Below are 25,080 nucleotides of genomic sequence, written 5' to 3'. Positions count from 1 at the left end.
TTCTTTGTTCCCCAACACTTTTTTGCAAATATCACGCTTACGTGATATATAGGATTGAAGAATCGCTATTGGCTAGCTTAATCACGCGATAAAATGTGATTGGCTAACAAAATAAACAAGCAATGGCTTATCAATTTTGGTGAAATTTTGTTATCGAGGACGCAATACAAATCATTGTTTGAAAACCGGGTTTTTTTCTTTTCTTTTTGCTCAAATGCGTTAACTTCCTCAACTAGGTCTTTGTAAATATCTTTATTTTTCCATTCAGAATGGGAAAATAAAGATATTTACGATAAATTTTCAAATTATTGAAAATAATTATTGCCATAAATTTTCAAATATATCCGACATTTGTCTGTTTTTATAAACATGAAATTTTCTGTGACGTCAATTATGTGTGTATGTCCTCTTATAGATCACGGCTCTGGACCAATGAAAATGCTCACATTCTTCTGGTTATTTAAGAAATAAAAGATGTTTACTGTGTTTGCACGGGCTTATGCAAACCGAGGAGACCTTTGAGAAAAATCGAGAACAGATCAGTGCAAGCCCGATACCAAAGGTCGAGGGTTGCACCTTCTCGAGAGTTCTCACAAACGTCTCCGATGCTTGCATAGGACAGTGCAAACACGAAAAACATCTTTTATTTTTTTTATAAAATAACAGCGATGCGAAACAGGCAAACATTTTAATTTTTCCGCTAAAATGTGTTCATGATCGATTTGCAAATTCGCTTTAATTGATTGATTGTTATGATTGATAAATTTGACCTCCAGAACGCGTAGTAGGGGAATTTAGTGGTTTGTACGTGGTAAGGGAAACCTACGGGGAAAACTATAAATTGTAGGGGGTTGTAGGGAGAAAAGAAAATCATTTAAAAATGAGCCTCATTTTTGCCCAAAATACTCTTTTCTTTCAGGGTTCTCACCATTTAGCAAGTGATTATAACAGAATCTTTCTTTAGGCAAAATTTGTGACCATATATGGCAATAGAAGATCAGCAACTTAACAAAAACTCAGTGTGTCATTTGCGCCACCCGCATGCCATTACTTCCTACGCGAAATTCTAACTTTGTCGTCTAGATGTTCTTAGTTTTCGATAAACCTTTTTTTGTATGCATTTTCTTTAAAACAGACTAAAAAATTCAATGGTCTGACCCGACGTAGGTGTATAAAAGGGGGATATGTTGTTGTGTATGGGAAAATTAGGGGAAAACAAGAAAAATCATCGTAGGGGAGGTAAGGGGAAAATAAAGTTTTGGTAGGTGAAATGTGCATACACAGAATGGCAGCACAGGTGTGGAGGTCAAATTGCCACGCCATTTTCACGAAAACTTGACGAAATGTAGTGTTTGCTAAATTACTAAATTATAAAATACGAATTTATCGAATTTCTCTGGTTAAGGTAAGCCTTTCAAAAAATTACTACGTAACTGTAATATGTTAGTTATCAAACGATACGTTTATGGCGTAATTCTTTCGTGCATCTCAAACTACGGCAATCGTTATTTATTCTGTAGTTATTTCGTTATGTAATTAATGTTTATTTTACGTTATTTATGGTTTATATGACTTTTATTGTGTTACGATTCTTTTAATTTTATCGTAGCATTAAAACTTAAGCAGGCAAAAGAACAGAACTGTAAAACAAACGAACTTAGAGCTATAGAACGACAGAATTTGGACTTGTACTACTGTAGAGTGTGAAACTATTGTTAACCTAGAACTTAGAACCCAGACCTACATAGAAATAAGAAGTACAAACTTTGTTGAACTGTAAAACATAGAACTTAAAACTGTAGAACTACAGAAGCTAAAGCTATGAAATTGTAGAATTATAGTACCTTGAAATATTAAACAGTACTCGTAGAACTATGGAACCAACATTGAACTAAAAATTGTAGAACTATAGAACCTTGGAATATTAAACAGTACTCTTAGAACTATGGAACCAACATTGAACTAAAATATGTAGAACTTTAGACATAGAGCTCAAGAACTGTAAAACCATAGGACTTTCGAGCTATAGAATTATAGACAGTATATATAATGTTTCTTGTACTCTAGCCTCATGTTATGCAAATCATCAGTTTTAAATTTAATTATCTTCTTTAAAAATGCATAAATGTTATGTTGTAGTAATTCAATGTTTTTCAGAATTTTTTTATTCCAGTAAATGTAAAATCCTGAAGGACCAGAAATCTCATTTTTCTATACTATCCAAAGTAGAACAAAAGTAGTTGGTGTCTTAAAACAGGCAGAGTTTATTTTCAATCTATTGTATTTGATTGTTTGAATTATTTCAACTTGGGGTTGAAATGACAAATAATTGTTAGATCCTGAGTATTTGTGCAAAATTAATTTGCCCGATGATTGTATTCTTGTTCTGTGCATGGTAAATTATGCAAGCCTAAACCTACCAATACAACAACACAAATGGTGAATATCAAAGCAGTAATACTTCGATTGAGTTGTCTTTCTAAAACAGATCTTTTCACTTTAGAAGCTTTTGGACACAAGTCAATCAGCTTGGAGTTTCTATTGATTGCTACCATTTCTAGTTAGTCTGGTTGACTTTGTTATGTTGAATAATTTGCATGTTGAGAAAATGTGTGCTTGATGAACATTAATGTGTGTGATATATGTTACCTGATTTGACTGCTGTCTTTGATGTATTGATTCTATCTTTGAGAATATTATGCCTGCTTTCAACTTCAGACTGCTAAGGATGAGCATGTTTTCAGAATATTCAATGCCACCTATGGCAAATCACCTTAGTGACATGTCCATGGTTATTACATATGTCCCCTGACTAACAAGTTTGGCAAAAAGGCTATCTTTAATTTCAACTTCTTGAAACAAAGATATTCACCTTTATGCTGTTGCATTAGTTCAATTTCAGCTTACATCACTTTCTGTAAATGGAAATGAATGTGGGTTGTACTTGTGCATGAGTAGTCACCGAATGAATTAGTCTTGGGGTCTTAAATTATTGGCCATTTTAACACGTAAAAATATCGCAAACCAATACTATTTCAGTATATGGTATGCTGAAGATCAAGTCTGTTTTAGTGCAATCATGTTCTTTTGTTCTTGTCACTTTGGATAATGTGAAACATGGACGGATTTTCATATTTTTTATAGCGTTGGTGCTTACAAATTTAAGGTGAGTTGGTAAGGAAGTGACGTAAGACAAAGTAAGAGTCTAGATTTCAGGGACGTGACATTCGAATAGTGCAGTCAGCGAAAGTAGTGTAGAGAGTTGAAAACAAGCTATCACGATACAGTTCACGCAAAAAATTTTACGAAGAAACATTACGCTTGTTTAGTTTTAATTGCATAGCTACATTGCCATTCAGTGTAGTATGAATAAAGAATAAAGTATGACTTCATTCGATATTTATATCAATTATAAGAACATTTGATGATTCGGAAATTTTATCTTCATGGTCTTTTGGCCTAGAAGGCGACTCTTCGCCGGAAGTGACGTAAAAAGGAGAAAACGCATTTCTACTTTTTTCTTTGATTAATCTCTCAAACGATGTAGTCAAACTATACAACAATGAGGCATCTTAAATTTGCAGTGCTTTTTTTTGAGAAGATTTGCTATAACTGAATGCGCGTATTCTCCTTTTTACGTCACATCAGGTGAGGAATCAACTACTTCCAGCCTTAAAAAGCTCATGAAAATAAAATCTTCGTCCCATGAAATATGTTCTAAATGTTGTAAATTCGATTTAATTATTTGAAAAAGTTATTTCCCTGACATCGGCATTTTAAGCATGAACTATTGAATGGTAACTGGACAGTGTAAGGGCAAAAAGCACACATTCAACATTGTCCAACTAACTTCTTTTGAAATTACAAAATACTAACATTGCGCGCAAAGCTAAATATATAAATATTCATCCACCCACCCTCCACACCCCAAATTGCGCTTTGGACCTGTGCGTAAGTAATAAAATTAAAAGTTTCAAAACTTTTGCTTAAGTTTTCTTGACAAGTGCCTAATCTTGAGGATAAAGTCGAATTTGCGCAAACATGTTAGTGAATTGGAAAAAAGACATGCAACTGTATACTTTAACAAAGAGAAATGTGAGGCTTACTCAGATATATTTTTTTTGGAGTACGTTTTGCTGTTTTGATTTGTTATTGCAACTGCCAACTTCTCAAACGTTAATGCACGTGTTTAAGTTCTTGCATAGACCATTGCTGCTGTTTTCATTTCGTATAGTTAGTTTTAATGCTGCGCATTCGAAGGCAGACTCAAAAGACAAAATGTCTCGTTTTCGAAATGAAAGCTACATTATGGTGCCAGCACTTATATTTAATTATATTTAAAATATCTATTGTCAAGTGGCTATTTAAACTCCTTAATTAAAACTTAAGTATCGCACAAAACTTTCTCTTTATTTTTTGAAACAATATCCAGAAAAGTTAAGTTTAACTGTAATACTGATTGGTTTTGCTAGAAATTGTGGATGTGTTAAAATATACCTTCAGAGTTTGAACAGTTTAGTTAGGGTTGGGGGAGGGGGTTGAAATCTAATAATTGGGGTGTGGCATCATCCTGGACACCCCCACCTCCCGAGAGAATCTGTCCAAGGTTTGAAAAATTGTAAATTGACTTGCCTTCGGTTCGTGTTTTGTGTGCTTTTCTCAACTCTTGCTTTTTTCCTCGTGTTTGGATCACACCATTCACCCAAGTATAAAAACCATTAAGTGATTGCTTAATAAAGTAATAACAAGAGGGTAGAGTTTTAAGTTAATTAAGTCTACAACGTAGAATTAACGAGGTTCGAGACTTCAAAGGTTTAGCAAAAAGTTTTTAAAATACAAATTACACCGTCGCATAAATTTTTCGTGGAATATTCGTTGTTTCCGTTTCTTGTTTCAAAGATTCGGGCTTTTTCCATACTTGTCTTTTGCCTTCCTCATTTTAGGTCGTCGTTTATACCATATAGCGTTAACATGCACAGACGTCATGATATTAAAATTGAGTTTTCATCATGGTATTTCTTCTCTCAACGCTAGTCTGTAGTCTTGTATAACTGAGACCCCATCTACATAATTTGATTGATTTTTGGCAATATCGGTTTACTTAATCATCTGGAATAAAAGTAAAATGTGTACACGAATAAACACGAGGAGGAAAACAATGTGTACTTAGAGTCGCTAGAGTATACAAACTAATGAACTTCGTCGTACGTATGAAGTTTTAACTTTCAACTTACTTTTGCCAAAATTTTGTTCTTTATTTTTAGTTTGAAAAATGGCTTTACACTCTGACGATTTAAAAATGGAGGCAAATGGATCTCGTTTGAACAAGCTTATAATAAATAAAGGAACACAAGCCTTGAGAGAAACATTGCAATCTCTTATAAAACCATCAAATTTACGTGCCACACTTAATGATCCTCGTACAAAGAGGAAATTGACATCACTAAAACGCAAAGTCATCTCTTCAGGGGATTGGGATCTTCTTTACCCAGCAACTGGTTCTCCGGACGTTGAAAACTTTACTATCACATTATTGTTTATCTTATTACGAAACTTATGTGGTCTGAATCCACCAGCTACTGGATGGAATGCTTTTCCTCCCTCTTCAGATTTTTCAATCTCATCAGATATTGTAAGAATAAGGTTTTACAGAAACATAGTGATGGGTCACATAACTACAACTAGTCTTGATGACAGCGAGTTTGAAGGATTGTGGAAAGAAATATCAAGAGCATTGGTTGGTCTGGGTATTCAACAAGCTGAAATCGATGAATTAAAGTATGCTCCACTCAGTCCCCATGAGGCCTATTACAGAGAAATGTTGAAAGACTTGCAAACAAAACATGAACTGGATCTGCCAGGTAAAGTTTTTTCTTAGATTGATATGCCTAATGATTTCTTGCATGTGAAAATTTTAGAATTTGACAAACCTTGTAAAAATTTTAGAATTTGTCAAACTAGCTAAAAACAAAACACTCGCATTTTTTGTGCAAACAAATGACATTCTGTTTAAAGCCAGGGCGTATTTTTAGACTGAGCAACAAATGTTCCCACTGTTGCGCATGATCTAAACATGTTAGTTGACATGTTTATAACCCCATCCAGTTCCATAGTTTAGCTATATTTGTGGTGCTTGTTCATATACTTTGTTTTTTATGGAAGCTGAGGAAGCTCACGGTAGCTTGCATTCGAACTTTTCATTTTAGTTTTTAAAGTTTTTACTTTAGTTTTGTTTCAGATAATAATGATAATTAGTAATTACATAGCAATATGAGAATGTTAACTTTTTATGAACAGGTTTAGGAGTTCATCTCATGCTTCACTAGTTATAATACAAACATATTTGGTTAAATTTTTCTAACATCTAAAAGCCAGTTGCGTGCAGTATATCGTAAAGCAGGATAGTTAGCTAGTTGGGGTAGAATTGGATAGTTAGCAGTTTATTCTTTCACTTCGTCTAACATCATTGCTGTATTGTCTAGGTTTATCGTATTTTGACGCATGGAAAATATTTATCTGTATTATAAATATGATACTCTTCTTGCTCGTCGGAAGCTATGTTATTGAAGAGGGCGCAGACTCAAGTTTGGGGGGCAACTTAGGGCCTGTTCATATGAGCCGGGCTGGCCCGCAGTAGCGAGATCTCGCCTCCTTTAATATTAACATATAATTTCAAATTTGATTCATATGAGAGGCGGGCTGGCCCATCTTGCCGGGATCTCGTTTGAGCGAGGCGAGACCTCGGCATAAACGGGCTCATGTGAATGCACTATGCGGATTAGCCCGGCATGCTGGGCCAAAATTTATACTAGTGCGCATGACAATGAAATTCAATTTGATGCCAAATAGAGGGCAAGCAAAAGAACAACTTTAGGTGGACCATAGTCTAATGCATAACATTGAGTTTCTTTCAGCTTGTATTATAAAAGAAACATGAAATATCGGAATTTATATTTTATGCTGCGTGCGCGCTTAATTTTTTTTGTACTTGTCGGGCAAGCCCGCCTCATATGAATAAAATAATAAACTGGCGAAAGGGTGACAACAAAGCAATGCGCTTGGGGTATTGGTAAAAATGATTCTTGCTATCCAAACTTTAAGAAATAGTATTAAAATATTGATTCAGTATATTTGTATTATTTTACAACGACAAAGACCTTGCCAAAGAAAAGTTTGTAATATATTGACTCCAAATACAAATGGCGAATATAGCTGTCTTCAGCATATAAATTTATCCCACAATGACACGCACACACTATAATCCATCGCAAATATTTTTTTGGCGCTGAGAACCGATGGAAATAAAGTCGATCACCATTTTCATTCTTTTTTATCTAGTTTGCATAGCGACAATCGTTGTTACAAGGACAACAAGCGCATCACGTTTATGCCTTTGTTTTCCACTAGCCCACACTAGTGACACTACTGATTCGATATTCATATTTTCCTGCGTCTCTTAATTATAATTGACTGTAAGAGCTACCCATATTACTAACAGAACCGTGGTTGTTTATAAATAATTGATAATCATATTTGCATCATAAAACAGCTAAAAGAACACATTTATACTCGAAATTTTTCAAGTCAAAACAGTCAACGGCCGTATAAGAATACATAATAGAGCTGTGACAATGTACGCAACGTTTACATTTTCTAGCACGTGACATGCGAACATACTATACTTGCTTCCTATTGGCGAAGTGGTGGATTGTTCTTTTCCTCTCACAATCTGTATTTTATTCTTTTTGTCGGTAGTCTGTATTTTTTTGCGCGTCCGTCCGTCTGTTTGCATCTGCATTTTATCCCAACCCCCAAAATGATATTTATTTTACATGTTTACTGATTTTATACTGAATGTATAAAAAAAACTTTTATCTTGCAAACGTGTTTCGGCAAATTTATGCCGGGGGTGAAGATAACACGACAGTGAAATTTATGGAACCAACTTATTTTAGTCGATTTAGAAGCACTGATTTCAAAAATCAGTGTTATACGGACGTCCAGGGGGGGGCGTTTGCCTACAATTTCAAAGTAAGAATTCTTTAAACCATTATTCAAAATCGAGTTCACTGGTGTAAACATAATTTAATGTGGTGATTTTAGCATTTTAAGACTGTTTGGAGTTTTTTGAAGCTTTGAGCGTTAGAAATTTCACGAAACTGAATTACCTAGCAAATCTTAACTTTAGGAAATCATATAAAAACAACTTACTCATGTTTTAAAGTAAACAGGAAAACAAGTTGACGATCGGCATGAATTCTTGTTCATATATTATTCATTACGATTTTTTTGCCACCTGATAAATTGATCAAACTGAGTGAAATGTCATTTCGAAGTTTAATTGAATGCAAGAAAATAGGCCAGTCACTTGGAGGAGAAAATCATCACGAAAATCAGTGCAAAGTTATTCCAGCACTTTTAAATGAAGAACCTTTGTACTTTCATAGAGAATGTTATCAAAAATTTACTTATTAACACTTCAAAAAAGAAAATTTGAAAACGAAAATGAAGCCACAAGAAGCAACAAACGACCTGCGAGACGTTATTCGACAGGTTCTGAACGCTCTGCAGTGATGTTTCCTAAAATATGCATGATTTGTTCAAAAGGAAGAATTAAAGTTTGTGGAAAATTTCAATTTCCAACTAATATTGTTAGCTAAAAAATCGGCTGAACAAACACTCAAAAATGCCGCTCCTTTAAGAAAGGATCAGACCATAATTACTGCAATTACAGGTATTGACTTGATTGCAAAGGTGTTTAGTAAGCATCAAACTTGCTATGTCAACTATACAAGGATTACACGGGAAGCAATAACAAAAAAGTCTTCTTCTGAAACTGATGTTACTGGAGATTTTCGATCGGTTTGCCACGTGATTGAAAAGCTTGTGTAAGCGCAACAAAAATGCGTTTCGATGGAAACTTTAGTTTCTACTTATGGAATAAATGGGAGTGTTAAGCAGCAAATTTACAAGTTAAAACAGCGATAGTTAAATAATTATAAAGTCCAGTTGATATTTATTTCGTACGAGAAACATTCTTCACAACTCGTAATAAGCAAAGCACTGTTTGGCTAAACAAAATTTGACCAGTATCTTAGAGACATTCCGGTGCAATACAGTCAAGCGAGCAACAACCATTCTTCGCGAGGATGTAACAAAATGCATGTAATCAATACAGCTCCAACATTACTATGGCCCCCGACCATAGAGAGTTTAAAGTCAGATTCAAGGAATCCACCAGAAACTCTGCACTGCAAAAATTAAGTGTGCTAAAATTACACGAAAAAGCGTGTTTTTCTTTGTCCATTTTTACGACACGTTAACACGTGTGTTATATCAGCGCATATAAGCATGTGCTAAAATTACACGAAAAAGCGTGTTTTTTGTTTGTCCATTTTTACCAACATTAACACGCGAGTTATATTAGCACGGATAAATATGAGTTAAATCAGCACGATGATATGTGTTGAGACGTTACGAGAAAATCTGATACTTTTTCTCTTCAAAGCCACACGGCAACATGCGCGCAATAACTACGCATTTTTGAATTGTGGTTAAACAGCAATAAATACAATGCAAGTGATGTTCATTGCGTGTTTTGCATCAATACAACATAATTATAAATGAAATGTTTATATCTGGTGAAAAATTATAAAAAGCAAACAATAATTGAAGAAGTCACGTATGTATAAAAACAGCAAATATTTATGCATGCATCATATTTATGCATGCATCATATTTACTTTACTGATCCTACTGTCAATGTACCTACAGAGTACGTAGATTGTCTTTTGCTTCATTTGGTCTTGACAGAATCGACAACTTTTTGTAAGAATTCCATGACAAACTGCATTGCCAAAAATGAATGCTCAGGCGCAACAAATGTGCTCAACTATTTATGCACAATGCTTCGACTTTTTAAATTTCAATGAATGATAATCACAAAGCTCCATTATATCAAAGGTGAAATGACAATTTAATGAATACGTTTTTGCAATTAATGAAATCACTAAAGGTCACTTCAACACTCTTCTATAGTGCTAAACATACAGTTGACGGAAAATTTTTGTTGCTCCACCTCATCTTTCTTTATCTATAAAGTATATTTCTTTTAGTAAAGAAATCCCTGTTTCCATGCACAGTCAAAATATTACTCGTGTTTTCTAAGCAGAACTTCCTTGTAATTTGCAGCAAGATTGTCTTAAATGTTGTTGACATTGCTCCATAGAAATAAGGAATAAATATTATTTACATAATGCATCAATGTATGTAAATGAAAAAGACACAGGAAGAGCACGTTTCAAGAAGAAGAGGTAGACATAGAGTAGAGTATGGGCCCTGTTTACATGAGACCGGAACGAAGTCAAAGCGGGGTACCAGCTCGTGTCGGTCATAATATTATTTATAGTACATGTTTACATGGGACCGTTGCGAAAATAACTCAGAGTGGTCTTAAGTCGTACCGCCTGCTAAACTGATCCGACTGAGTTCATAACGGTATGAATTGAAACCGGCATCAATGTAAACTCAAATTAATTTTCACACTGGTCTGAAATGGCATCAATGCATGCGCACAAAAGCAAATTACAAAAGCAAAATGGCTAGGAAGCATAAAATTAGCCTGGAAAGGAGGCATTACGCGAAAAGGATTTTTCTTGATTTCGAGCCGGTCCCATGTAAACATGCAACAAATTCTGATTTTTATTCCGGTTTGACTTCGTTCCGGTCTCATGTAAACAGGGCCTACGTAGACAGGATAAAGGCAATTCTCAGTTATGTACATGGTAAGAAGCGTGGAGAAAAGCCAAACAATAGGAAGTGTATGAATACACTGAAGGAAGACAAGGGGAACCTCTACTTGTTTATCATCATGAATAACGAAGTCTTAGCTTTAGTTAGGAAAATGCTCATTTTTAGCAATTTTCTTACAAACACTATTTATTCATATGGTTTGGGTTAGGGTAAAGTAACCATAGGCCAAACGTTTCCATGCAACGGTGGGTAATTGCACCTCTTCTTTTCCCACTCTGACGCCAAATTTTTGTTCTCATGTGGTGTAACAAAATTGGTGTCACATGTTTTTGTTACTCTATTTTAGATGATAATAGTTCCAACAAACTTACACCAGAGGAAATCGAAAAAGTTAGTCAGAAAGTTGCAACTAGATGGAATCGACTGAGTTTACTTCTACAAATACCTTCAGTCCAATTGAAAGAAATTTCTTCAAACCACGTAAAATATCCAGATCCTTCCGCAAAGTCTAAAAAGATTTTGGAGATCTTCAATGAGCAAACGAACTTCGATCGACTTATATTGAATAATTGTCTTAAAAAAATACAACTTGATTTGGATAAAATTTTATCTCCACCAAAACAGGTAACCATTAAGTATTTATTTACATACTTTTTTTTAAGTATACACCCTGTGAATAATTCTAATATGTTCTCAGTGGCGAGTGTCATGAATGTTAGCGAAGAACTTCACCTAAATTGCAGTTGAATTTTCTTGCAAGAGTTAATAATAATACTGATTAACTTAACGTTTACACATAAAACACGATGCAATAGACACTTAACATACTCAACATGTTATTTTAAAAGCTTTGAGACGATTAAAGCCTCCCCTCATCCTTCAATCATTATACAAAAATCATATTTTCAAAGCTTACAATTGAATTTAAAAATTAAGATACGGTATGGTCTAAAAATATTTTTAAAAATAAAGAAATATTACTGATTTCGTATATACATATCTCATACGAAAATCTCTAGACTTAAACAGCCTTGTTTTGTAGTTTATTTATCGTGATCGCAGTCTTTCGGTATATGAATTTAGTTTACACTTGTCGTCAACGTTCTTAGTTAATTACAGGAGCATTTCGCAAGTTTCAAATATGTTATCTATGAACATTAATTTTTTTTGTTGTCAAGACTTTTTAGATTTGTATTAGACTGTATCAGAAGGCAAGCGCGTTGTAATTAGTAATTTTAGTAGCATGTGAAATGTGAAAATAGTTTAAAATTAGGTTTCCTAGAGAAGTATTGCCAAGATCAGGAGTATAATGTTGTTAGGTTGTAAGAATTGCATGGTTGTGGACCTAAGTGAGAAATTGAGCATGTTCACCTTGAGATAAATACTGGCTTAAAGTAAAAGGGGTTGCAACCATTATCAAACGCTTGTTTTCACCAAACAAAAATCGTATAGACAACAGTGGTGTTGCCAGCTCGCAACTTTGGTCCTGATTGTTTGGTGTTCACTTACTGTAAAAACAATAGATTTCTAAAGAAGTTAATAATGTTAATATTCTAAAATTTACATAGCATGACTAAAACATGCGGGCTAAATACGCTACTGATGAACAAGTATAAAGTTTTATAACAACCAATTACATTTTGGTAATAGCTTTCTATAATTCATATTTAATTGGTTGTCTTTGTTGCATCCAGAAAAATATATCTTTGGTTGTTTTAGCCAGTAATTTTTATACTGCACTTGAGTTTGTGTCTTGTGTTTGGAGGCAATTGAAAGACATCTTATTATAGTGAAAGGTTTAAAGTATTGGCCAGTGTTAGTAGCAGAGGCGAGACTAGAAGGTTAGTTGGGCGTGGGGGTGGGGGTGAGTGAATATTTCTATATTCAGCTCTGCCCTTGTTGATTTTTTATTTAAATTACAATCGCTAACAAAACAAATCAGTTCAGCGGTTATGAGTATATGAATATACACCCCCACACTTTTTGTTCTAGTTTTGCCCCTGGTTAGTATTTGCGATAGATTTCAGATCATCATCTTCAAAAGTATCAACAGTAGTGGAATTTTACATGGGGACGAAACAAAAAAAAATTGTCAAAAACCTTCAAAATGGTAGAAGGTTTGTTAAGGAGAAGTATGTCATCAACGTATCTCGGATAAAATATAATCGTGTTATCTTGAATAAGTTCTGAGTCGATTCAAATTCAGTGAGAATTATATCAACTACTATAGGTGTTAGAGAAGAGCCTAAGAAGACGTGATTGTTTATTATAGACTGTTACCTCAACAACACCGCACACCTTTTAATGTACTAGAACAGTTCTTACAGTGAAAGAAAATCTCTTTTAGACTTAGCAATTACGCCTAATGAATGTAGAACTACCAGGCTGCTGCTGCATATTGTATATGTAACAGAACGACACATGCAAAAGGTCAACTTGAAATGTGTTATTGACTGATCCTAAATTTTTTAAGTGCAACTCCCCAAATCTAAGATGGATATATTGAGAAGGATATATTATAAAAGGGTATTTGAAGGGGGCACCAAAAGGCGGTTTTAAAAAGCTAAAAAAGGGTAGTCCAACAGGAAAAGGGCATTTTTTTCTTTAAATACATTTCTTTGGAGAAAGGAATGTAAACAATTTATAATGGCCTAAAGTCCATTGAACTAAAATAGGTCAATATTGAGGCACTGATTTCAAAAATTGATGTTATATGGGCAAGTTTAGTGGACTTCAGCCTCGTTTTCACAAAAATCGTGATTTTAGCATTATAGCTGATTCCAATAAACTTACACTTTAACGTTGTAAGAGGGTTAAATTTATCAAGAAAAAGACAATTTAGAAAGAAGGCGTACAAGAAAAATAAAAAAGTTTTACTTTTCCCGATTCGCCTAAATTTTTTATGATTTTTGCTAAATGTTATTTCCTAGCATACGTCCGCAAAGAAATTTTTGGAAATGAATTTTACTGTTGTTCAACTAAATAACTAGTTCTATTTTACTATAAACTAATAGCTAATGGTGTACGTATTTTTAAAGATTTATGTAGTTTTTGGACACTAAATGAATTTAACAAACTGCACTTGCTTCTCAGTCATCTTCTTTGAAGTTATCGTATGCGCCATAATCATGCGTAGGTTTGTGACCAATTTATCTCTTCTACATAGACGAGAATTTATGTATGAATCATTGGGATGTAAAACATTGAGCACAAAACAATTTTTTTAATCTCAAACATGTTTGATTTAAACGATATTAAATATGCGTCATTATTTCAACTATGGTTGTGAAACTGCTTCATTTTGTGGCCATTTACTTGACAGGCCGCACACATTTAAGCACTGCGTGCCTATTTTGTGTGTATCGACACAATGGTTAAAAATCATTTGTTGATTACATTATGATGAATATTTTATGCATTTATAGCAAAATCAAATGACGCCTTCTTTGACACTTAACAGTGACATTGTACTTTTGTACTGGACTTACACCAATGGCACCTACTATATCTTTCGCTATAAAATAAAAAATAATTTAGACAATAGAAATATTTTCTCACAACTTTAATTTTAATAAGCTCGAATCATACTTTTTTATTATCATGCGTAAGTCGCAAAAATTTTCACAAAGTCTTTGACGCTTCACAAGTGATATTTTAATATCTATTTTTGCTTTATTTGCCATTTTTTGATTTGACAGATCTTGCATGAAATTGAAGCGCGTTCTTCAAGAATTTATCAAGGAACAAGTGAAGCCAGGAGTAAAACTCATGCCTTTTTACTCACAAATCATAAGTAATTGAATGCAAACCTCGGGTTAACTATTCAACATACGCAAAATGACGAGTCTTTAAGTGGGATGACAAAACACAACCTACTGATGCATAGGTGAAGGTAAAGTAGAGTATGTTAGTAGAGGGCAGAGGGAGGTGTCAGAAAGTGATGTTTACAGAGAAAAACCATGGAGATGCGCTGTGAATGGACAAGTGGAAGCTTTATGTTTTGATGTGTTGTTGCCTATTTTCTCGATATGATTTATGGCAAAGTAACAGAAAGAGAAACATGTAATCATTTACTGTTGAAATTTTACGTGTGCGAGGAAGTCATATGTCCTGCATTTTTATAAGAAATAGATATAGCTATATGACGATAGGCGTATCAACAATCGGGTTAAAAAATGCATGATTTGAGAAATAAAGTATTTGTATTTATTGCTTGTTATAGAAGCAATGTTTCAACACTAGAAAGAAATTTCGTTTCATATTATATACATTTTACGCATAGTTTTCAAATTTGAAAATGACTTGCAGCAATGAGCATACATCACAACAGATGTCAGACAATAATGTCAATGATAAAAAAATATCGAATTTTAAACTGTTTTTGTACGAAATGGATGCAATGGCATAAGTATGAAACTTTTACCATAGTTTCTAAGGAGCAGCAAGTTTAAAAAACATTTAAAAAAACGATAATTTTTGGTAAGCAAACATGTTTCTGCAGTAACAAAATGCCATCTTCAGTACGAAATTATTAGTGTTACGAAATAGGAAACAGTATAGGAGCTTACGATATGAATAAATTGTTTACACTAAATAGGAATGTGATATAATTAAAATGCGTTTTATTAGTTTTATCTTAAAAGTCGGTAGCTTCCATTGCATCTAGCGATCTTTTGTACATCCTCCAGTTTTCAATCTGACTTCTTTCGAGCAACTTTATTCTTAATTCAGACGACTGACACTTAACAATTACTTGGTCTCGATTATGCTCCGAAAATTGATCTACAAAACTACAATTTTCTTTGTGTCGTCTCAGCTTGATCACAAATTGATTGATGTGTAGTATTCTTTACATATAGACTAATCTAAAAATCTCATCTGTTATGTTATGATTACAGATAAACTACACTGCAATCGACTAATTACAATCGAGAAATATCTGAAAGTGTATTTTTGCAATCTATATTACATGTTTTTTATGGGTTTGATTGGAATCCGCCACTTTCGCTACTTATAGTTTCGTATGTCACGTGGTACAAACTGTAAACATTGCGTACATTGTCACAGCTCTTTCATATGTTTTTATATAGCGTTGACAGTTTTTGCTTTAAAAATTTCAAGTATTCTTTTGGCAATTTTATAATACAAATATCTTTTTTAATTTTGTTATAAATGGCAGTGGTTCTATTAGTTATATAGTTGCTAGCTTCTATAGTCAATCATTATCGACTTTAGAAAATGTGAATACTGAATAGTGTGGATGGAAACGATCGTTAAAACGTTATGTGCTTTGTGTATTTCTAACAACGATTCTCACCATACAAAATTGATGAAAAATAATGAAACTGGTAATAAAGTATATTTTTTAAAGGTTCGTGCACAGTAGAATTGAAATTTTGCACCATATTCAACTTATGTCTGATTGAATGTTTAAATTAGCTACGCCTTAGCTTACCCAATTCTTTTTATGTGACCCCAAGATCATTAACTAGAAGACACCTTCATCATTTACCTTTTGACTATTATTTCTAAGTGACTTAAAAAGATAGTTGTGTGACTAAACTGCCTTAAGAACATAAAGTTCTGATTAGAGCCATAGAAATAGACCAAAAAGCAAATTGTAAAATTAAATTTATTGTAACGTTTCGTCTTTACTCAAAACATCTTTAGACAAATAATAAATAGGATGATAAGACAAGATTTTATATTTACAAAAAGGTGTTAAATTACTACTAAAGGAGGCGGTGTCAAAAGTATATATGATAAGGAAGTTAGGAAGTAAAATAAAGAGAAATTAAAAGAGGTTAAGTGGAATGGAGTTTCCTTGCACATTAAGTGAAGGCTTGTACTTATTGATTAGAAGGCTTTCATGAATGGAGAGTTCATAAGAATCGTTAGAAGAGGAGATTATTTAAAGTCGTCTAACTTGGGGGTGTGTCCAGTTGCGTTAATGTGAGCAAGAATGCTTGATAACGCAGGGTGGGAAACTTGGTTGCCTGTAAGGGGGGATATTCCCAAGTGCTCCGAAAATCTGGTGTGTAGATGACGTGTGGTTTAATCCACATACGAGGCGTTGCAGCTTCGACACTTGAATAAATAGACTACACCAGATCTCAGAGGTTTGGAATTTTGTCCTTAAAGGGGAAGAAAGAAGAGATACGTTGGGAAGGGTGGAAAACAAATTTAATAGATATATGTGGGAAGGCTGCAGCACAAAGGCTATTGATTTGTGTGCGAATTTGAAGGGAGTGTATACCGGTGAAAGGAAGACAAAAATAGATGGGCATTTTGTGAGCAGTCAAGACAGGTGCTTTGGGGGCAAAGGTGTTGTTAAGGAAGCGACGTGTGATTTGGTCAATTATACGTGAAGGAAAACCGTTTTTGGTGAGTGACTTTCTGGTAAATTCGAGTTGTGTATGAAAATTTTCGTAAGTAGAACAAAGGTTGAAGATGCGTAAGCTGGTGAAGATAAGTAAGTGGGATGAAGCTTTGGAAGCTGGTGAAGAGGCCAGTGAAAGTAGGTTTGCGGTAGACGGAAGTGGTGAATTTTCATTAGTGCGAGAGATATCAATTTCAAGAAATGAGAGCTTTCTGTTTTGTTCGACTTCAGCTGTGAATGTGATGTTAGGGTGTTGTCGGTTCAGATAGTCAAGAAAGAGAGGGACGTGATCGGAGGAATGAAAAAGTAAAAAACAGTCGTCAACGTAGCGTCGGTAAAGTAGTGGTTTGAATGAAGAAGGACATTTATTAATCCAGGATTGTTCGTGAAAGGACATGAATATATCAGCAAAGAGAGGGCCCAATGGACTGCCCATGGCCACACCATCAATTTGCTGGTACATTTTCCTGTTAAAGATAAAGTGACAGTTCTTAACAGCTAGAGAGAGTAGTTTTTCAAATTCTGTTGCAGTGAGTCCGTTGAAGTACTGGTGGTTGTTAAAAATGCTTTTTGGATATTATGTGGATGGTTTCGTCAACAGGTATGTTAGTAAATAGGGAAACGACATCAAAACTAGCAAGGACAACATTACTGGAGTTGATAACGCAATTTAGGATTTCTTCAACAAAGGAGAAAGAGTCTTTGATGATGAGGTTTCTTATAGTGAAGGGTTTTAGGAGTGGGATGAAAAACTTTGCTAGTTTATACGAATAGTGATTAATAGAGGAAAGAATGGGTCTAAAGGAGTCTTTTTTAATAAAGACTTCACTTGATTTTCTAAAAAAGTTGAAAGATGCTAAATCTATCGGCCAAGAAACTTACAAAGAACTTTACCCCACTGGTTCACGAATAGGTATATTGTATGGTCTTCCTAAAATACATAAATGTAACATCCCTCTCAGACCCATTCTTTCCTCCATTAATCACTATTCGTATAAACTAGCAAAGTTTTTCATCCCACTCCTAAAACCCTTCACTATAAGCAACCTCATCATCAAAGACTCTTTCTCCTTTGTTGAAGAAATCCTAAATTGCGATATCAACTCTAGTAATATTGTCCTTGCTAGTTTTGATGTCGTTTCCCTATTTACTAACGTACCTGTTGACGAAACTATCCACATAAAATCCAAAAGCATTTTTAACAACCACCAGTACTTCAACGGACTCACTGCAACAGAATTTGAAAAACTACTCTCTCTAGCTGTTAAGAACTGTCACTTTATCTTTAACGGGAAAATGTACCAGCAAATTGATGGTGTGGCTATGGGCAGTCCATTGGGCCCTCTCTTTGCTGATATATTCATGTCCTTTCACGAACAATCCTGGATTAATAAATGTCCTTCTTCATTCAAACCACTACTTTACCGACGCTACGTTGACGACTGTTTTTTACTTTTTCATTCCTCCGATCACGTCCCTCTCTTTCTTGACTATCTGAACCGACAACACCCTAACATCACATTCACAGCTGAAGTCGAACAAAACAGAAAGCTCTCATTTCTTGGCATTGATATCTCTCGCACTAATTGAAAATTCACCAGTATCATCTGCCGCAAACCTACTTTCACTGGCCTCTTCACCAACTTCCACAGCTTCATCCCGCTTATTTACAAGCTTTCACTAGTCTCTTCACCGCATCTCCAACCTTTGTTCTACTTACGAAAATTTTCATACACAACTCGAATTTACCAGAAAGTCACTCACCAAAAACGGTTTTCCTTCACGTATAATTGACCAAATCACACGTCGCTTCCTTAACAACACCTTTGCCCCCAAAGCACCTGTCTTGACTGCTCACAAAATGCCCATCTATTTTTGTCTTCCTTTCACCGGCATACACTCCCTTCAAATTCGCACACAAATTAATAGCCTTTGTGCTGCAGCCTTACAACATATATCTATTAAATTTGTTTTCCACCCTTCCCAACGTATCTCTTCTTTCTTCCCCTTTAAGGACAAAATTCCAAACCTCTGAGATCTGGTGTAGTCTATTTATTCAAGTGTCGAAGCTGTAACGCCTCGTATGTGGGTTAAACCACACGTCATCTACACACTAGATTTTCGGAGCACTTGGAAATATCCCCCCTTACAGGTAACCAAGTTTCCCACCCTGCGTTATCAAGCATTCTTGCTCACAATAACGCAACTGGACACGACTCCAACTTAGACGACTTTAAAATAATCTCCTCTTCTAACGATTCTTATGAACTCTCCATTCATGAAAGCCTTCTAATCAATAAATACAAGCCTTCACTCAATGTGCAAGGAAACTCCATTCCACTTAACCTCTTTTAATTTCTCTTTATTTTACTTCCTAACTTCCTTATCATATATCCATTTGACACCGCCGTCTTTAGTAGTAATTTAACACCTTTTTGTAAATATAATATCTTGTCTTAACATCCTATTTATTATTTGTCTGAAGATGTCTTGAGTAAAGACTAAACGTTACAATAAATGTAATTTTACAATTTGTTTTTTTTCGGTCTATTTCTATGGCTCTAATCAGAACTTTATGTTGGGCATTAATTTTTATTACACGAATTCGATTTCCGCTCGGCAAGTCTCTCGCTACTGCCTTAAGAACACATCAATAGTCGAAAATTTCTGAAGTCAAAACAGTCATTGCCGTATGAAAATGTATGATAGAGCTGTGAACAGTATATGGAATATACAGTAGGTCCATATCGTGTGGAACTTGCTGCTGTATATTTATTTAGATTATTGGCTGCTGTTAGCCATTTTATCATTCCTATTGGTCATAAAAAGCAATTGAGTGGCTGCCACTATTGTAATCACATGCGTAATAAGATATGCGTTTCACGAAAAAAATCAATGAGGTGGATCTACTGTAAATTCACTACACTGTGGATGTTACTATATACGCAATGGTTACAATTTCTAGGTGACATGCAAAATATTTCGCGTGTTTTCTAAGCAAAACTTCCTTGTTATTTGTTGGAAGATTTTCTAAAATGTTAAATGCATTGCTTTAAAATTAAGGAATGAATATTAGCTGATAGTAGAAAGGATGCATGTATGTATGTGAATGAAAAAGAGACACAATAAGAACAGTGATGTTACAAGAATTAGAGATGGACGTAAAGTAGAATACGGAATAGGGCTGAGGGAAGTGTCTGCATGTGTCGTATAAGAAGCCTCTATGAAAAGCAAAAAGTAGGAAGTATATGATGCACTAAAGAGGACAATGGATACCTCCACTTGTTTATTAATCAAAATGGATCGACGAAGTTTTTGTGAATTTTAGCAATTTTCCCGCATACACTGTATATTCATACGGTTTGGGATATTGAAAATTAAATATGGGGCTGAAAATTTCCAGACATTGGCTTATTGCACCTCCTCTATTCACCTTCATTTTTGTTTTGATGGTGTGTTGTAAGTTTGATTAGTCACACCAGACTTACACAAGAAGAAATAGAAAAAAATGTCTGAAAGTTTTAACTGATTGGCCCTAATGAGTGCAATTCTAAAATTACCGTATAGGCAACATAGAGAAATTTATTTTAGCCATGAAAAAATATCCAAACTTCTCTGCAAAGGCAAAAAAGATTTTGAAGGTCTTTAATAAACAAATGAAATTCGATCGACATTTATTAAAGAATTCCCTTGAAGAATATATCTTGATAATGATGAAATTTTGTCTCACACAAAAACAGGTATCATTTTGTATTTATTTACATACTTTCATTGTTTAAGTATACATTCTATAAATATTTCTACTATGTTCTCAACTCCATCTGAATTACAGTTGCATATTTTTGTAAAAGGTAATAACAAAACTGATTGACTTAGCACTTACAGATAGGAGTTTTTAAGAATTAGGGGATGATATTGTCTAATAAGATATTTTGAAAATGGAAAATATTACTAATTTTTTGTATACATCAGTATCAACAGTTATAATAACCAATTAATTTTTGGTAAAAGCCTTCATAACCCAATTTTAACTGGTTGTCCTCGTTGCATCCAGATAGACGTATTTTTGGTTGTTTTTCGAAGCGCTTTACTCTATTTTTTACCCCCAAAGAAAAGATGCTGTTGTCCGAGTTATTTGTTGGAAAAGGTTTGCGAATCTTCTAAATTGGGATATAACGATTACGAAAACTTTCTAGACCAAGCAAACATCGAAATTCAGTTGTTGTTTTCAGTTCTTTATCTTGCGCCATAGCTTTGGCCTTCTCTTCTTTGCGCCAATACATCTTTCAGGTTACAATTGTCCTATAAAGTTAGTTTTAGGTGTAGAAATCTACATTTATCTGAGTTGAGAGTAATTCCCTTCTCTCTTTGTTTTTCATTAACTTTATTCAATCTTTTATCACGAACTTTTACTAATTGATCAAGAACAATATTATCATCCATAATATTTTGTACTCCCTCACATCACTGTAGAACCTGTTTGGTAATATATTGATACACATCTGCTGTTTATGTTATTCCAAACATAAGTCGTTTATAATAAAATTTAACACATTGGGTTACAAATGTTGTTATCCCCTCGATTCTTCAACAAATATTATTTATTTAAGGGAATCCCCCATTTTAAACATAACTTACCCATGGAGTTTGCTCTTCCGCTATTTAAATATTATCTCCATCGAACATCTCGGCCATTTTTTGTTTTCTACTTTCTTCCTCAAACTAAACAGAATTCTTTTTGGATTCTAAGCTACAGATTTCACGTCAAGGTCCATTTGGATCTTTAACTGAAAATCTTTTAATGTCCCCGTGTAAAACTATAAATTCTAGCTCAATCTCTGCATTGCCATAATCGACTTTTGTCTGAAATTTCCATATAGGGCTTAAAATTGGGTTTAAGCGATGAGATTGACCAGTATGCATATATGTTTCCACTTGATTTTTTTGTATGTATTTTGCCCCACTCTTCTTAAGAGCATCCCAGTTTTTTTATCTATGATATTACATATATATTCACAGTCAATCATGATGCTCTGAACCTCAACGTCAACACCTTAATCTTGAGATTTTTGTGCTCAATTCCATTTTCACTTTTTTTGTGTTCAATAAAAGCGTACTCCTCTTCATGGTCTAATTTATTATAACTTCTTTATCTACATTTCTTGGCTTTTTAACTTTCATTTGACTTTTAATTTTGGCTTCTGGTTAGAAATTTATCTTTGACCTACATACAGCTGCGGAAGGACCAACGTTCACACATTTCCTGCGTACTTTTACCACCATGCATGCACATTGGAAATATTTTAATTTTGTAGGACAACTAATCAGACTATAAAATCTCTGATTTTGGATTTTTCGAATATGATTAACTTTTTCGTTTTTATGCGTTTCAATGGTTTTAGCTTTAAAGCCGACGGTTTCCATAGCTTGAGCGATCTGGTGTACATCTTTTAGTTTCATATCGTAACTCTTTTTATGGTCGCTTCTTTTTTAATTTTGATGACATGTATCACTTACTTGGTCTCCAATCTGTTTAGATAATTGATCACCAAAACTACTGTTCTCAGCTAGTCTTCTTAGTTTTATTACAAACTGGTCGATACTTTCCCGTTTTCTGTTTCATGGGGCAAATTATGTCTTTTATAAGGGATATTAATTGTCGAAGATAAAATATTCGTCAAACAATTTAAAAGCAACTTCGTACTCATCCATTTATCTACCAGTCATGTCATCAGATATGGGAAGTAGCATTTCAAAGATCTCCTGAACGTCTATCTATGCACAATGCAGTTGTAGAGATTTCTTTTGCTTTTTATCTTTAACTTTCCTTTACCTTCAAGTTTCGAAAATAAATTAAAAACTTGTTTGTTGTCTTTTCCATCTCAGGGATACACAGGTAATATCGATTGACAATCGAACATATGTATGCCATTAACATCTATACTTATCGATGTAGTACCATTTAAAAAACAAAATCTCAACAAAATGTGAATGTTCTGCTCTCAATGTCTAATTCAGTTGCCAATTATTGTGTGTCTAAGATTTACGATACGATACATGCAAAAGAATTGAAGCAATTTTTTATGTAACTTATATTGCCAGTTATAAAACACTTACAGAGCCTGCAAAATCCATGTGATAAATATCGTAAACTTTAAATTTATAGTTTAGCAACTAGTATCTTTTTGTTAATGCATGCGAAGTGATATTTTTGATTTCTTGAAATCTGATTGGCTGCAGAAGCAGGCAGCTTCTTATCTTAAATATTATGACCGTGATCTAAAAGTGATATTTTTCGGAATGATTTGCTTACGAAATGAAATTTAAATTTTTAAAAATGATTTAAAACCATGCGCCTTTTTCAAGAAAAAAGTTAAATGTATTTAGTCTCAACATGAAGGTAAGTAAGCCATTTCGGCCTCGGATGGCTTTTGAGACACAGTAAAAATGTTTTCCTTGCGAATCTCCCAGCCAATATAAAAGATATATTGATTACAATAGACAAATTTAAAAATCCTATATATGTTGTTTTTTTTTGTATGAAAAGAGGCTTGTTTGGCTTTCACAACTTTTCAGCCAATTAGGCTGTTGCAACTATAGTGCAATCACATATTTTTACGTTGGAACTACTGCATTTTTACAGGGCTATTATAGCTTTTTTATGCTTAAAAGACAACTGACTTCCAAGTTTGATGATGTGTTTACAACATGGGTCGCTTACCTTTTTCTATGTGTATAATTTTTGGTAAGGGATGATTTGAATTCTAATTTTGTGCCAAGGATACAGCTACATTTTCAAGTAGTTTTAAAGTTTTGGTACAATAAAAGTGAAATTTTTCACTAAATTCACTAATCTTTGATTAAGATCATTCACTACAAGCAACTTTTTTTTATCACTTACGGAACTACTGTTATTTTTACTTATTTAAAAAAATATTTGTATCATAAAATCTCCAAAAGAGCACATCAATATTCGAAAATTTCCTAGTCAAAACAGTCAACGCCGTTTAAAAATATATGATAGAGCTGTGACAATGTAGATAATATTAATTTACAGTTTCTAGCTACGACTTAACATGCAAAAATATTACACGTGCTTCGCATTAGCGAAGTGGAGGATTTATATTGTTTTCAAATCATTTCTACGTTATGAAAGTCGATTAATAAAAGTTATCGTATCAAAGCAAAACATTCCTGTTAGTTTAATGGTTGAGTTGTCCTGCATTGACATTAAGTAGGTAAATACTTGCAGATAGCATTGTATCTTACAGCAAGAGTGTGGGAGACATTTGATTCTCTAGAATTACTGAAGAATGAATTATTGCCTAAAGAAGACAGAAAGCATGTATGTATGTGAATGAAACAGACACAAGAGAAACTGTGAAGCTACAAGAATTAAAGTTAGATGGACTTAAAATAATACAGTATGGAAGAGGAAAGTGTTAGTATGTGAAAAGCCTAGAGTAAAACCAAAGAGTAGGAAATATATAGATGCACTGAAAGAGGAACCTCTTTGTTCATCATCATTAGTGACTTAGTAATTAATGGGGAAAGTTCTCAATTCTATAGCATTTTTCTTATAAACAATGTCTTTTCATACGGTTTCCATTGGTTAATGTAAATTAACTGTAGCCCAAAAGTTTCCCGACAGTGGGTTATTGCACCTCCCATAATATCTTTCAGACGCCAAATTTTTGTTCTGATGGTGCGTAATAAAGTTGGTGTCACATGTTTCTTTTTTTACTCCATTTTAGATGATCTTAGAACCGGCAATTTCCCGTCAATCGCCAATATCTACGATATCCCGTCAATAGGTCAAGAAGATTTACGTTCGATGCCATTGCATACGGTGTGTATTGTTTTAACACTCAAGGTTACTTTGGATATTTTCTGTGAGAATCTGTCTGAATACTTAACTGTATATGATATTTAAGTTTGCAAAAAGCTAC

The 25,080-nt window shown here is 34.0% G+C and overlaps 2 protein-coding genes across 4 annotated transcripts in view; both read left to right on the top strand.

Moving 5' to 3' along the window:
* LOC124449034 overlaps positions 1–25,080 on the top strand; it is a 127,963-nt gene that overhangs the window by 76,967 nt on the left and 25,916 nt on the right. The window lies entirely within an intron of this gene.
* Positions 1,271–25,080, top strand: LOC124449814 (E3 ubiquitin-protein ligase DZIP3-like). 3 transcript variants are annotated; one of them, XM_047000724.1, is made up of 4 exons: positions 1,271–1,405; positions 5,265–5,861; positions 11,099–11,376; positions 24,886–25,080. In XM_047000724.1, the coding sequence occupies exons 2-4, from the start codon at positions 5,273–5,275 to the stop codon at positions 24,943–24,945; spliced, it is 927 nt and encodes a 308-aa protein (XP_046856680.1). In that variant the 5' UTR covers positions 1,271–1,405; positions 5,265–5,272; the 3' UTR covers positions 24,946–25,080. The 3 variants fall into 3 exon arrangements, with proteins under 3 accessions (XP_046856680.1, XP_046856679.1, XP_046856678.1); XM_047000723.1 differs by lacking the exon at positions 24,886–25,080 and adding an exon at positions 14,451–15,033; XM_047000722.1 differs by lacking the exon at positions 24,886–25,080 and having other exon boundaries at positions 11,099–11,778.

Source organism: Xenia sp. Carnegie-2017, unplaced genomic scaffold (genome assembly GCF_021976095.1).
Source record: "Xenia sp. Carnegie-2017 unplaced genomic scaffold, XeniaSp_v1 HiC_scaffold_23, whole genome shotgun sequence".
NCBI classification, from domain to species: Eukaryota; Metazoa; Cnidaria; class Anthozoa; order Malacalcyonacea; family Xeniidae; genus Xenia; species Xenia sp. Carnegie-2017.
The sequence above is the reverse complement of the archived record's forward strand: the minus strand, read 5'-3'. Positions and strand labels throughout refer to the sequence as shown.

Excerpts from the sequence above, each read along its gene's own strand:
- LOC124449814 (XM_047000722.1), top strand. The coding sequence starts at position 5,273 with ATGGCTTTACACTCTGACGATTTAAAAATGGAGGCAAATGGATCTCGT. Across the intron at positions 5,862-11,098 it reads ACATGAACTGGATCTGCCAG|ATGATAATAGTTCCAACAAA; the intron begins GTAAAGTTTTTT and ends ACTCTATTTTAG.